The sequence below is a fragment of the Neophocaena asiaeorientalis genome, unplaced genomic scaffold (genome assembly GCF_003031525.2).
Source record: "Neophocaena asiaeorientalis asiaeorientalis breed wild unplaced genomic scaffold, Neophocaena_asiaeorientalis_V1.1 scaffold10, whole genome shotgun sequence".
NCBI classification, from domain to species: domain Eukaryota; kingdom Metazoa; phylum Chordata; class Mammalia; order Artiodactyla; family Phocoenidae; genus Neophocaena; species Neophocaena asiaeorientalis.
The window spans coordinates 4224904-4239994 of record NW_020172817.1 but is presented as its reverse complement, the minus strand read 5'-3'; the positions used below and the strand labels follow the sequence as shown (position 1 = coordinate 4239994).

General features: G+C 49.6%; 1 protein-coding gene across 1 annotated transcript in view; it reads right to left on the bottom strand.

The window, feature by feature from the left end:
* Positions 1-636: 636 nt before the first annotated feature.
* ANKH (ANKH inorganic pyrophosphate transport regulator) overlaps positions 637-15091 on the bottom strand; it is a 138461-nt gene continuing 124006 nt past the window's right edge. The window contains exons 9-12 of the mRNA XM_024741731.1: positions 5623-5752; positions 3741-3864; positions 3015-3114; positions 637-2570 (exon numbers count right to left, since the gene is read on the bottom strand). Coding sequence (XP_024597499.1) covers positions 2457-2570; positions 3015-3114; positions 3741-3864; positions 5623-5752 — 468 coding nt within the window. The 3' untranslated portion in view covers positions 637-2456. The remainder of the gene's footprint in view (positions 2571-3014; positions 3115-3740; positions 3865-5622; positions 5753-15091) is intronic.

Here is a 15091-nt window from a genome sequence, read left to right as displayed (position 1 = left end):
ATGGGTCCACACTGTGAAAGTCACGTCTGATCTTTCCACGGTCCTTGACCTGAGACCCTCCAGGCATGGCTTCCCTAAATACTTCTGTCAGCTGAGTGACTCGCATGGAAAAAGAAACCTGGGTTGGAGGCACATTTCTTTGGGCGGCGAAGTCAAAGGGGTGCCCCCCTCACGCTGAAAAGTGGGAAGGAGACCCATTCCTCTTCCTCTCCTGTCTGTGTTGGTTAGAACAGCTGCAGAAGAACCTGCCAGCCGCGGGGTTTGCTCTGGAGGTTAAGGTGTGTGCTTGTCAGCCCAAGCTGTGAAGTGACTTTAGCAGCCCAAGCGAATGAAGGAACCTGGGAGGAGAGGGCGTATGGCTGGAGGAGAAAGGTTTTGGACATGGGCGCCCTGCACAATCGCAGCTCCGTCATGGTGGCCTGGGTCGGGGCTTGTTTCCTGTGTTTTCTGAAACTCTTAACAAAACACCCTGGCCCGTGACTCTTATCACCGAAGGTGTCTCTGAGGTTGTAATGCTGTGTTCTAATCGCATAATGAAGAGCCTAGCTGGTCTTCCCCGATTCGGAGGGAAAGAATTTGCTTTTTCAATTTACTCTTTAAGCTCCAACCCCACAAGCATGAAATACTAGTCACACATGTTAAAAAATACTGCTGTTTAATTTTCTAGTCACGTACTTTAAAAAAGCCGATACAATTAGATTTTTTCCCCCATCTTCTCAGATCTGCCCCTGAAACCACCCCAAAGCGATGCATTCTTAATTCTCAGCGGAAAACCCGCTCAGAGGAAGCACATGAGGATTTGTCCCCCTGGGGTCGCTGGGTGTCCAGACATGTGAACGAACCCTGTGATATTCATGGCTGACTCCGAGCCTTTACATTCTTTTTTTCTATGAGGAACAATATGATTACACGGCACTGAAAGCAATAAACGCAAAAGGCTTGACGACTTCTTTCTTTTTTGCCCTTCTAGCATAGATTTCCATTCCCACTATTGTCTACGTCAGCTGACCCATTTATACCCCTGTTGCTCATAATGAAAAATAGTTCTCTTGTCATTTGCTGACCCTTACATTTATGTACAAATGACAGACTGTAAAACTGCTGCAAACAAGACACACTGTTCATCGATACAATACGTTTCAACTGCAGGTATGCTGAGCACACGAGCTGTCACCGTATTGTATTAGAGACATTTTATTGAAAATGCGAAAATAGGAAATGTATCGTAGCCTAAAATAAATTACATAACATATACAGTATATATTTATATCTTTAAAATATTTTTGTGTTTAGGTTCTTTCAGTCTAGGTATTTTGACTAAATCAAGAATTTAGTGAACTGTGTCCATATTTTTTTTTAAAGAAAAAACCCGCTTTCCAAAACTTAGAAAAATATACTGCACTGAATGGATTTCAAATGTGTCATTTCAGGGAATATCACATAGTGACTTTGCTGTCGTTTATAAAATGTCTTGCTTTCTCGTGTGGTGTGAGAGGGGAGTACAGAAGTACACTCGGAATTACCTGTGCCGCACGGTTAGGACCAGGTCATAACTCTACTTTCAAAGTGATGATACAGCAACCTGGCATTAGAATGCTAGATTATGACTTAAAGCTTCAGTTCACTTTAAAAACTAAAACGTAAAGTTAGAATGCTCCGTCCGTTTCCCTTGCTCTAGTGCCATCTTCAGGAAAGGTGAGTGGAAAAACAAGCCTTCAGGGAAAGTCATGCCCAAGGACGCGGCAACCCGGAGATGCGCTTCGGGACAACTTTAACAAGGCAGCCCACGTACGTACAGGACAGGGCCTGAAAGTGCGCGCGCACTCAAACCTAGGAAGAGGCGAGGTGAAGTGCTATCGTTTGCATGTGTCAGTTTCTGCCCCCAAGGCACCTCACACCTTCCCACGGGAGATTATTTCCGTCCGTCCACCTGTCCAGCGCGTTCACACGTCGCATCCACGGTGCGATGCCTCTGAGCCACATCTCTTGACAGTCACGTTACTGGGAAGCCGACCAAAGAAAGCCGAGTTGTCACCTATTGGTTCTCAAGAGCGATGCAAGGGGACAGGGTCAGTCTGTGGCCCGCCGGACGGTGGTGTCTGAGGGGCGATGGACGGCACAGCCGCGGTCCTTTGGTTCCAAGGGGAGACTGTCCGAGGGGGTGGGGAGGCAACGTGGGCTACGAGGCAGCTATGTCTTCGGGGTTCTCACGGAGCGGGGGCATGAAGTCAGTCGTTTGGTTTGTTTCCACGAAGCAACGGCGAGACCGTTCTGCAGGTCCTCACATCCGCGTGGGCATACCCAGTATGCCAGAGTGGCCGTGAAACCGTAAGATCAAGGCCTCTTTCATTACCCAAGCGAAAACCAAAGACGATAGCGGAACAAAACACGACGGGAGAGCGCATGACGCTCAAGTGTCATCTCGGCCGTCCCTGCAGCGCCCGGGCGCCCGCGCCTCATTCGCGCCCCTCCTGCATCTCCACGGCGTCCGTGCCCTCCTCTGCTGGAGGTACGTCCGTCATCGCCGAGTCCTCCCCGTCGGCGGCCGACTCGTTTTCCATCTTCTTTTTCTAGACCAAAGCAGACTCATCAGCGCGGGGCCGGGGCAGGGACGCGGCGCAGCAGAGCCAAGAGCAGGGGGAGGCCACTGGGACCCCTCGCCGCGGACTGGGATCTCGTTTACGGCTGGGGCGACCTCGCCGAGGCTGCATCTTAGGCCAGCATGTTGCTTACAGTGGGGTTACTCTGGAGTAGACTGTGTGCCTGGCTCTTGCGTTAAGCATTCGGGGGCGCGGGTGAGGGGTGGGCGGATCCTGTCTCCCACCTCCCCGCCCGCCCATCAGCTGATGGAGACCTGCCTTTGCCCGAGGACGCCACTTCCCTGCAGCCCCTGCCAGCGGGGGGCTGTGCCCTCCCCTCCCCTCCCCTTCATGGCCGTACGCAGACCGTGCAGACTCTGTCTCCCACACCTGGGGAGTGCCAGGCAGGTGCGCGGTTCTGTCTCCGTCTCTCACCTGTTTCCGATAGACGTAGCAAGCTGCTATGGCGACCATGGTGGATTCTCCCACAAACCCCGCGAGGAGGGAGCCCACGCCCAGGGTGGCTCCGTGTACCCTGGGGATGAGCACACAAAGGCCATTTGTCTGTTAAAGCCCCGCTGAGGCACAAAGAGAGTCAAAACCCAGTCAAAACCCAGGAGAGGTGTAGACAACAGGGGGACCTGACGATCGCGTCCGAGATCTGCTGCTTAGGGCTGCAGCTACTAAACGGACCACCTGCGGGGGGAGGGGCCTGGAACTCCGGGCCCAGGCAGCTCTCACTCCGGCCGTTGGGTCTCAGCTCAGCATCTCCTGGGGGAGGGGCACGGCTCCCGCTTGTGAGCTCACAGCATCCCGCCCGTCCTCTCTGCACGGTGAGGTTTCCCAAGCCGTGGGACGGACCATGCCCCTTCCCCAAGGGACCGGGAGCCCCTGAGGACCAGGGCGACGCCCTTGCTCCCTTGTGTTTTTCACCTTCCCGTGGTGCCTGCCACGCCGTGATAGATGCTCAATGCGGTCTGTGTATGGGCCTGACCCCGAAAGTACTTTTCTAGAATGGATCTCGACAGCCTCCCGCCTGGGCCTGGGCAGCGAACCAAGGCATGCCCCGGCGTTTCTAACTCTAGACGTGCTTGGGGATTTCGCGGGAAAGAGCAGACGTAACCTTCTGGACAGAGCGCGTGAGTCCCCCCGACCACGTACCCCAGGTAGGGCAGGACCACGAGGCTGGTGATGAGCACGATGATACGCAGCACAGAGCTGGGGGCCAGGACGAAGGTCTTCTTCAGCGTCATCAGCCACCCGGTGAGATGGGCCCTCACGGTGACTGAGGGGAGAGCCGAGGACTCGTCAGCAATGCCCCGCTTCTCCCAACCCCCCAGAGACCCCGCAGCGCATCCAGGGTCCCTGGGCGGCTGCGTGGGACCCGGGCCTTGCTGCCGTTGCCCTGCACTGGTCACCTCATCTTCCCGCCGGGGCTGCAGATCCCCCCGCCTCTGGGCCTGGGGGAGCCCCGTGCCCACCTCGGCTCCCTCGCTTCACAGCCTTAGTGTCCAGAGAGTGGGTTGTAGGCGGCCCCTTTCGCCGCCGTGACTGCCATCCCCGGGGCATGGGGCTGCTGCCGGTCCCTCCCCGCCCCCCGCCCCCGCCTAGCCTCAAGCTCTGATCACGCCGGTCTAGAAAACTCAGAGAGAAGCGGCAACTTGATGGTGATCCAGGTTGACTCTGGGAGGAGAGGAGCTGGACCAGAAGCTGGGGTTCCCAGCCCGCAGGCTGGGGGAGGTGCAGAGGCGGAAGGCGTGGGTGAGGAAGAGGGACGGGCATCCCTCCCCTGTTTCCTCCCCAGCATCTTGACCACTGGTCCTCAGCTGGCTCCCTCGTCTTCATAAAGGCCTCATAACGTGTTCCCGGTACCCCGTCTGTCTCCCCACCCTGACCTGTGAGCTTCCGGAGGGCAGGCAGGGCACCGGCCCCAGCTCCAAGGACAATGCGTCAAGCACTGACAGGCTGGTTTGGGGCACAGACACCCTGGGTGACATTTAGGTTTGATCTGAAACCGGGTGGGGTTTGGGGAAGCGGGAGGCTTAGCCCTTCATCCCATGTGGGCGGCAGCAGGCATCGGTCTATCGAGGGGGAGGAAGTGCTCATTCCTGGGGTGAAAGCTCGTGGCCAGGGTACGTCTGGAGGAAGAATCTGCAGTCTTCCTGGTCTGACGCCGGGCGCTGCCCGCCCCAGGTGGAAGCACTGAATTTATCAGACACAGACACTCACTTGTGTTTGGCCAAGGGAGAGGGTGAGGCCGCACGGGCGGGATGCTAACCTGATTGGCCCAAACCCAGCAGGTGGCGAAGACAGGTGGGGCCGGCTGTCTGCACGCCCCGTGGCCTGATAGGCGAGGAAAGACGAAAGGCGAGTCCCACCCCAGTCCTAGCTCTGGGACCTCCAGCGCCCGCTCAAGTCCAGGCTGGGGAGTCAACGACACGTGCCTTGATCTCCACCAAGTGCAGCCTCTTCCAGGTGGCGCCAAAGCTTGGCTCCCCCGGTGACCCCCACCCCACCCCCAAGGACCAGAGGGCACCCCAACAGTCTCCAGGAATGCCTGGCATCTCAGAGCAGGGGCAGCTCGTGGCCTGACTTGGGAACAGGCGCAGGGTGGCAGGTGTGCCATCGGCCCCGGCTTCGACTAGCTCCACGGCCCATTTCTGGCCTCGGCTCTGACTGTGGATTCTTCTTTTCTCCAGCAGTCCTTTTAGAGCCTCAAGACAGGTATAGATTTGTGTAGCCATCACCGCAGTAGAACAGAACTGTTCTACTGCCCCTGGAACGTCTCATGCTATCCCTTTGGGCTCTTTTGACTGAGTTTGCAACCACTGTCCTTTAAGAAACAAACGACACCTGTTCGACTGGTTTCTCAAACCTTCAACTGACTGGATACTGTCTTCGCATCTTTTTAATCCACTGTGAAATTTGAAAACTTAAAAAAATTTTTTTTTTGGGGGGGGACAGGACTGCAAATGTTTGCCAACAAAGAAGACTGAATCGGGCATGAGGGGAAATAGGAATTTTTCTTTCATTCTCTGTTTACCTGGAACCGGGAAGAAGGAGAAGATTCGCAAGGGAACGACACAGAGTTCTGCGAAGGCGAAGTCCACGCCGATGATGTCTATCAAAATTTTCTCGGAAACGTTGGGCGTCCAGAACATCACAAAACAGAGCTGTGGGGAAGAAAGGCGGGAAGCGAGGTTGTTAGAAAAAGGTGTACGTAAGTGAGATGGGAAGGCAGGTGTCACGTGATCCCCGAGGAGCTAGGAGAGAGGGTGAACCTGCCCGATCGGGGGACTGGCACATGGGTCCTCGAGCTGCCTCCGCCTTGCTCTGTTCTCACCTGACAACACAGGCCCTGGCCCATCCGCCACACCTGCCCCAAAGGGAGCCTGGCAGCGGGGCCCATGTGACAGGCGGGCATCTGAGCGGGTAGCTGGGCCAGTGTGGAAGGCTTATCTAGGCTGCTGGACAGCTCAGTTAGTTCAGGGTGAGCATGTCTATTCATGTAATTTTTACATTAATTTTAACCAAACAATAAAAAGTGACCTGAAAGCATCTGGACGCAGGCAGAATTGCAATTGAACCGGATCTGGGAGTAGGAGAAAAGGCGAGGGCAGGTTGGGAGAAAGCTATTGCGGGGACCAGTTCTTAGAGGCCTGACTTTTTAAGCTTTGTGTGTGTATAACCGATTGAAAAGCTGAATTTAAAAATGCAACGCTGTAACTTTGGAAGAGAATGTCAGAAAAATGCCAGTTGCATAAAATACTTCTCTCCCTTTCTTAAGATGTAAGTGATTCTCCTCTAAAATGAAAGTGAATGCATTATAAAACGAATTGCATTCGTGTACAAACAGAACACTGAAGTTTTAGACTATTACGACCTTTAGGCTTTGGGTAAATTAAGTTTCATGGAATTAGGCTGGTCCTGTTTACTACGTCATGTTGAAATATGTTAAAAAAATACCTTGGAGGGTCTGTTATAAATACGTTTCACTTTTATAAATGCAATGGAACTTTTATTCTGTCTTGCATTTTTCAGCATCTGGGAAGAATATCCCACTTGATTTTCAAAGATGACAGATGTACCATCATTTAACCCTACTGCCTGATGCACGTACTTACACCCCATCTCTGACATGAAGGGAAAAGTACTTCCTAAGATCTAGCAACTCGGAGCTCGGAGGCTGTATTACCTAGCGTCCTGGACAAGTAGCCCTGCCATCTTTTCTCACTGCAAAGCTGCCAGCCTGAAATGGTGAGCTGTCACTCACACCTACGGCCCAGGAATGGTGGCAATTTCGTGATACGTTCACAACGACACTGAGCACAGCACTGGGACACGGTTCGTTTTCTTGACAAGTAGATTGATCATCCCTCCCTTCAAATATTTTCCACAGCAGTAAAGCTGTAAAGAATTAAGATAAGTGAGCATCGCCCCAACCCTGGACTTGATTGTGCAACAGGACTAACGGAGGATAAGCTATCCTGGGTTTCCTCTCTGGCTGGAGGGAGCTCTCTAGGCTGCGTTCTGCTAAAAAAAAATAAAAAACTTAAGCTTCCAGGAAAACCATCGGCAGGCTTTACTTATTTTGTAGCCAGTGATTATCTGAATGTGAGATAATGCCTCCTGTTGCAATCTCTCTGTGCCTTGCGAAATCGCCGTGAAGTGCCTTTTAAATGACCACAAACCGAGGAAAAAGGAGCGTGTAATTGCATGTCAGAGAGGAAGGTGCAAGCAGGCACCGGTGGCAAAGGTCAGTCCTCCCTCTGGCTTCTCTGCACAGATAATGGTCACCTGGAGGCTCTCCACTGCCCTGGAAGAGAAGGTCAGTAACCTTTGGAGGCGTCCAACCTGAGGACGCAAGATAGCAAGTGCATCCAAATTACCGGAGACGCTGACATAAATACCGAGTAACCAGGGCGGGTGACTGCAGTTCTGGTCCCTTGAAAGCAAAACAGTAAGGCTCGGTGGATCTCTAATAGAGCTTCCCAGGAGGGAGGCTTGATATGTCATTTCTAAAAGTCGACAGTATGATTTAACTTGACACCACTAAGCCCCTCTGTTCTCCATCTGGTATCTGTCTGTGCCAAAGACACCCTACAGGCTCCTATCAAGGCCACGTGCCACCGAGGTACTTCTTCTTGGGTTTTCAGCCCCACGCACCTAACAGCCTAGATTGGGTCTTTCTAGATCGGTGTAACTGAATGCTCTCAGTCTAGTCCGGGGCTTCAGCAATCACAGGTTTAAAGGGAAGGAATGCCACATGGATCGACGCTTCCTTTCTTTTCCTCCCTGAAGTCTCTGAATTTGCCCCTTTGCCTTTGCCATACTTCCACTATGAAAATGCTCCTTACCTTCCAGCACGTTCTTTAAAAAAAAGTGAGGGCTTCCCTGGTGGCGCAGTGGTTGGGAGTCCGCCTGCTGATGCAGGGGACACGGGTTCGTGCCCCGGTCCAGGAAGATCCCACATGCCGTGGAGTGGCTGGGCCCGTGAGCCATGGCCGCTGGGCCTGCGCGTCCGGAGCCTGTGCTCCGCAACGGGAGAGGCCACAACAGTGAGAGGCCCGCATACCGCAAAAAAAAAAAAAAAAAAAAAAAAAAAAAAAAGTGACTTATTTCCAGCATTGCCCAGAAAGAAATACATGCAACCCGGAAGTAGGTTTGGTGTTGGTTAAAAGCGGCAATACCTGTATGCAGATCAAATTTTTCCAAGAAACATACTGACCCTAGCATCATAATCAGACGAGATTTAACCAGTCTGTTGCGGAAAATAAGACGCTCTAGAAGCTAACCTAATAAAGAATATTTCAGGAAAAGTGTCTTTCTGAGGAGTTCGCCCAGAGTAGTCTTGACTTAGAACATGCCCTCCTAGTTGACCAGGACATGCCGTTTTCCTCAAATATTTGCAGAGCCTCATGACGTTGACTTTTCCACACCAGAACGCAAACCTCATAAGCTACTGACAGTGAACATGACTTGTTCCCGGGAGTAGCTGCAGGGTTGGGTTTTCCGCCGCTGAGCTTGCTGTCAACATTATCTCATTAGGAAGCAGCCAGCGAAGCACAACCACCCACTCCATGCCCCGATCTTGGTTCTTCTATTTATTCTCCAATAAAAGGAACCAGGGGTCCTTGGAGAAATGGCTCACTGTAGGACTAGGGTGGGAACTATACAAGACCATCAGCTTGGAACGATACATCGAAGGACACGGGAGTCCAGAAGAGAGAGCTCCCGCTGGCAAAGCTGGAGGAATCTGAGCAACAAAAAAGGATGTAGTATTGAATTATGAGCTACAGCACAGAGCAAGTACCCGTGAGTCTATACTGGTATATATATAAACAGATAGGGGCAAATCTCCAGCACAGAATAGAATACTCCCCCCTTAGGGAGGTGGAGGCATAGCTCCCCACTCCTGGAGTGTGGGCTGATCACAGTAACTTCCTTCCAAAGAAGGACAAGATGGAAAAGGGGAAAACGACCTTCACGGTGGAGAAACCTGGCAAACATAATGGGCCAGGTGATCAAGGTAACATCATCAGTGATGTCATGTTGAGAGCACGTTCTCTTGAGGAGATGTGATGAGAATGGCCCTTTAACTATGTGGTTTTCCTCCCGAAAGCCCATATGCCCAGTCTAACCATGAGAAAAACCCCAGACAAACCCAAATTGAGTGACATTCTACATAGTGCCTCACCGGTAGTCCTCGAAACTGACAAGGCCACAAAGACAAGCAGAGTCTGAGAAACTCTCAGAAACCAGAGGAGGCTAAGGAGACAAGATGACTAACTGTAGCGTGGTGGCCTGGATGGGATCCTAGAACAGAGAAAGGACGTGAGGAAAACGCTCATGAAATCTGAATGAACTGTGGAGTTTAGTTCACGATAACGTACTGGGGTTGGTTCCTTATTTGTGACAAATGTACCACAGCGGAGTAAGATGGAGTGTGGGGTGAAGGGTCCGTGCTATCTTCACAATGCTTCTGTAAATCTAAAATAATTCTAAAACCAAAAGGTTAAAAGAAAAAAAAAAAAAGAAGACCCATGACCCACTCCTCTTTTATTTGACAGACTGTGACTCTTTGAGGTCCAGGCACTGACCATGAAATTTTTACTTTGAATTTTGAGATACTTATTTGTTTTTCTTTTTCTTTCTTTTTTTTTTAAGAATCAGTGACTTGTTTGCTTGCATCATTTTAATCCATTTCTTGGGAAGATTCGGCTCTATGTCTGTGACAACAATGGTGGGGATATTAAAATAGCAAACACTATGTAGCACTTCTTATGGGCCGGGAACCGGAAGAAATGCTTTGTACATACTAAATCATTTCATCTTTACTTTCCTATGAGAGCTGTACTATTACTACCCACTTTACAGATGAAGAGATCAGGCACATAAAGTTTTCTTCACCTGCTCAAGACCACACAGCTAGCAAGTGGCCCAAACAGGACCCCTGCCTCTCTGGTTAAGCCCCCAAACACGTGATCAGCATGTCAGTGTTGTGGGCATGATTCCAGAGTAATTTTCAGGACAGGATCACTGCCACCTACCATCACAGACAAATTTACAAATGTACATGATGAAGAATGCACATCGATTCATTCACAACATTTACCTGCCCCAATGCAGCTGGAGAATACCTGAGCTCCCCTGTGTATCTTTGTGGGGATAGAGGTATGGGTCTTATACCTGCAGCAGATCACAGTTTCCAGGTTGGGAGAGACAAGCGTCGTTTCTACAATCTCAGATTCTCATGCATCCCTCTAGGGGTCTCCCCATTTGAACCCCTACCCTAGATACTGATGAAAACAGAATCTACTTGAACTATTTACATTGTTTTTTAAAGTTTAGGTAAATGAGAGTATCATGTTATTTAATACATATATTAATAACATTTCTCCATCTATTCTTACTTACCCAGTGCATTATTTACCTATCTAGTCTAGATGAATTTTTGTTTGTTCTTCTTTCTCTAGTTCCTTTAGGTGTAAGTTTAGGTTGTTTACTTGAGATGTTTCTTGTTTCTTGAGGTAGGCTTGTATTGCTATAAACTTCCCTTAGAACTGCTTTTGCTGCATCCCATAGGTTTTGGATCGTTGTGTTTTCATTGTCATTTGTCTGTAGGCATTTTTTGATTTCCTTTTTGATTTCTTCAGTGATCTCTTGGTTATTTAGTAACATATTGTTTAGCCTCCATGTGTTTGTGTTTTTTACATTTTTTTCCCCTGTAATTCATTTCTAATCTCATAGTGTTGTGGTCGGAAAAGATGCTTGATATGATTTCAATTTTCTTAAATTTACCGAGGCTTGATTTGTGACCCAAGATGTGATCTATCCTGGAGAATGTTCCGTGTGGACTTGAGAAGAAAGTGTAATCTGCTGTTTTCAGATGGAATGTCCTATAAATATCAATTAAACCTACCTGGTCTATTGTGTCATTTAAAGCTTGTGTTTCCTTATCAGTTTTCTGTCTGGATGATCTGTCCATTGGTGTGAGGGGTTAAAGTCCCCACTATTATTGTGTTACTGCCCATTTCCTCTTTTATAGCCTCAGGTCACTTATCCGTTCTTCTGCCTCAGTTATTCTGCTATTGATTCCTTCTAGTGTTGTTTTCATTTCAGTTATTGTATTGTTCATCTCTGTTTGTTTGTTCTTTAATTATTCTAGGTCTTTGTTAAACATTTCTTGCATCTTCTCGATCTTTGCCTCCATTCTTTTTCCGAGGTCCTCGATCATCTTCACTATCAACATTCTGAATTCTTTTCCTGGAAGGTTGCCTATCTCCACTTCATTTATTTGTTTTGCTGTGGTTTCATCTTGTTCCTTCATCTGGTACACAGTCCTCTGCCTTTTCATTTTGTCTTTCTGTGAATGTGGTTTTCATTCCACAGTCTGCAGGATTGTAGTTCTTCTTGCTTCTGCTGTCTCGAAATACCTATCTGTATTTCAAGATACATTCATCTCGAGTAGAGTGTAGACCACTCCAGACAAACCTTCTGTCTCCATGATCATTGGCTTCTTTTTTTAAAAAAAAAATCATGTCAGCCTGTGTAGAAACTAACCAAAGGGCTGCAGCCCTTTTATTCACAAGCTTAACATGAAGTTTCTGGTCAGCATATGTGTCACGGTCATATTTCTAATGAGGGTTTGGTTGGGCAAATCAATGAATAATCTAACACCTCCCTTAGAAGCAATCTGTTAGTAGGCTTCGGCTGTATGTAGTTGTTCTATATTGGGGGCAGTATTTAACCCTTCACTTCTAAATCCATGCAGTAGTCAGCTAAGTCCTGACACAGTTTTACCATGTATTGAGATTCCCAAATAGGATCAGAGTGTACAGCAAGGGTGAAGGAAGCCCCAAAACTTACAGAAATAACACTCCTGGGCCTAAGATGTTACAGTCTGAATCAATGTGACTAGAACCACACCACGGGCATCTTTCCCAAGACCTTCCTCATCCACAGAGTCAGTCCCTGACTTGCCCTGGGACTGAATCTCTTTCCCAAGGACTTGGGATTGGAATTTGAAGAAGCTAATTGTCTCCGTCAGCATTTGAACTCAGAGAACTTAGAAACCCAGCCACCGTGAGACAGCCGTTCCCGTGCATCCTGAGAGGACTCCATTCCACGAAGGAACACTGCCAAGAACTCTGGTTTTGACTTACTTTCCAGAAGCTGTTGACCACGCTTTTGCGGAACTCACAAAGCTGTCTTCATTACCCTGAATAATCAGCATTAGCGTCAAGTCAGACATTCTGAACCCCTGCATTTAGAAGAAGTGAAATACATGCAGCAGTTCTGAATTAAAATAGCCGGCCCTGGGCATCAGTCTTATTTGGAGGTTTTACTTAGAAAGAAGGGATCAACTTATGTTTAATTGGGGTTAAGTCCCCACTGGGTAAACCAGTGGTAACCTTCAACAATGCCGCCCACAAAGCGGTGGTTACAGGCTAGGCTCTGGACTGTGTGCTTGATGAGTAAGTTGACTTACATTCTGGTGCCAGCTCCTTAGTGCACCTCAGATGACCAGACCGCCAGCACCACCTGGGGGCCCAGGCTGAGGAGCCCAGGATCTGCACAAAATGCTCCCACCAGTGCCGGGCACGGCGAATGTGATCAATCTCAGCTATCATCACTGTAAAAGGTTTCCTGGAACCGCAATAAAATACCAACGGTGGGGTCATCTGCAGGTGTTGAGATTAGGGTTGATTTTATTTCCTCTTTGTACTTTTCCCTGTTTTACCACAAAGAGCGGGTCTTCTTTCTGCTGGTTCAGAAAATAATTTAGAATAAAAAGGACCCCGTGCGTCTGTGTTCACAGATAAAGTCAACCTTCGTACGTGCCGATGACAGGGATGAAGCAGTCTTGCTTCAGAACGAGGGGTGGCTTTCAGAGGTGTCCGCCGGCTCGGTTTTCAAACTGCATCTAATGTCACTCCAGGCAGAAGGCACCCTGATTCGATTTACTTGAGGGTTGAGGTTGGAGGCAGAAGAAGGCGGACTCGATAGGATACACACACACCTACCTCACTTGAGTTTTCAGAGACCCGGGAATGCCATTTGGCCTTTTGGTTCTTAGCATCACGATATTGCGCTGTCTGCACATGTGCGGTGGGAGTGGAGGAGGGTAGGGGTGGGGCAGGGGCATTTCCTGAAGGGTTTTGCAGGTCGTGGTTGTGACTCTGGGAGCCTCGGGACTTTGTGGACTGGAGGAGTGACGCGATCAGACTGCTGTTTTGACAGGCTCTCCCAGGGCCGTGTGAGAACAGACTGTGGAGGTCGGGGGAGCCCTGTGGAGGAGAGGCTACTATAACTATCCAGGTGAGAGATGGCCTCGGACCAGGAGGTGAGAAACGCTCAAACCTGGAGGTGCCTGAAGTTAGGGCTCCTGGGGTATGCTGAGGTGTCCCCATGCAGTGTGAGAGGGTGTGATGTGAGGTGAATGAGCAAGCATCACTCTCCTTCAGGCTGGAGGCCTGGCTGCCCGGGGGGGCCCTCCCGGCCTGCGCTCTCCACAGTTACTCTCCTTGCTGGCGGCTGCCTGAACTAGATGGGGCTGCTTCTAAGAGCTTTCCTAGTGCCATTGGTGAGCTCACGAGAAGTTACCACATCCCCAGCGGAACGACAGCATTTCATCAGGACTGACTCTTCAGAACTAGGGTGAGTCCCAGTGTTGAGGGAAAAAAAGTGCTGTTTTACTAGTGCGGAAATGCTCAAGCAGACCATGTGTGAAAAGGCTGACGAACCCAATTTCTGGGGAGCAGCATTAAAGGGGGTGACAGGAGCAAGCCTGTAGTAACCTCCAGAGGGAACGGGCTGCTGCCCTTCGGAGCTGCCGATCGGGGACCGCTGACCCATCCTCTGAAGGGGTGAACAGCCCACACGGGCATGAAGGCGAAGGGGCAGCACGGGAGGAGGCGACGGAGAAAAGCACTTCCAGGCGGGACAGAGTCATGGGTAGCACAGTGAGAACTGCAACAGTGTACAGTGAAGAGATACATAAAAAGGGTGACTTCTGATGTAAGGTCAGGCCCACAAAAGTTTCAGTAGGCTGAGACAGATGGAGTAAACCACCTCTATTACTGAGAGAAACAGAGCTTGGTTTTCGGTTAAGCTAGGGAGCATGGCAAAGCCTGGTACCGAGCATTTAGGTACCGCCTAATATTCTCCGCGTGGCCTGTTGACAGTTACAATTATTATAAACATCTACCTGGAATATTTTCATGGGGGAGTTGACGTAACCATGAACGGTTACAGCACATTTTTGATAAAATATTATATTAACATTTTCAGATGTAATTTTAAAAATCAGCTTAAGAATATGAAAACTGAGTCATCCCTGTTATCATTTCGATTCAGTGAAATTGCCGTATACACACTTAAGAGCAGTTGGTGCATTTTTCCCACGTAAGTCGACTGAATTCTTGGTAAGAAACAAAGGGTTGATTGAAAGAAACAACACACTTCAAACAGCAGGGGGCGCCATGCACCAAGGCCGCAGGTGGCACTCCAGTTGTGAACTCCCACCCATCCCATCTGTATCTGCAGAATGGTAATTCTTTCCTTACGTGATCTGAAGAATATTTAGAAAGTTCCAACCTTAGCTTATGTTTAGCCTTTACTTTTTTTGACTGCTAGTAGTCAAACTGGAACTTGCTAGAGGCTGCGTGTGTTGGGCGGGGTATAGAGAGTGATTATTCAATGGGTAGAGAGTTTCCGTTTCGCAAGTTGAAGAGTTCTGGGGATGGATGGTGAGGACAGGAGCACAACAATGTAAATGTGCTGAATTGTACACTTACACACGGCTCAGGTGCTAAGTTATATGTGAGGTGTACTTTAGCACAATTTAAAAAGTTAAAAAATTGGGGCTTCCCTGGTGGCGCAGCGGTTGAGAGTCAGCCTGCCGATGCAGGGGACACGGGTTCGTGCTCCGGTCCGGGAAGATCCCACATGCCGCGGAGCGGCTGGGCCCGTGAGCCATGGCCGCTGAGCCTGCGTGTCCGGAGCCTGTG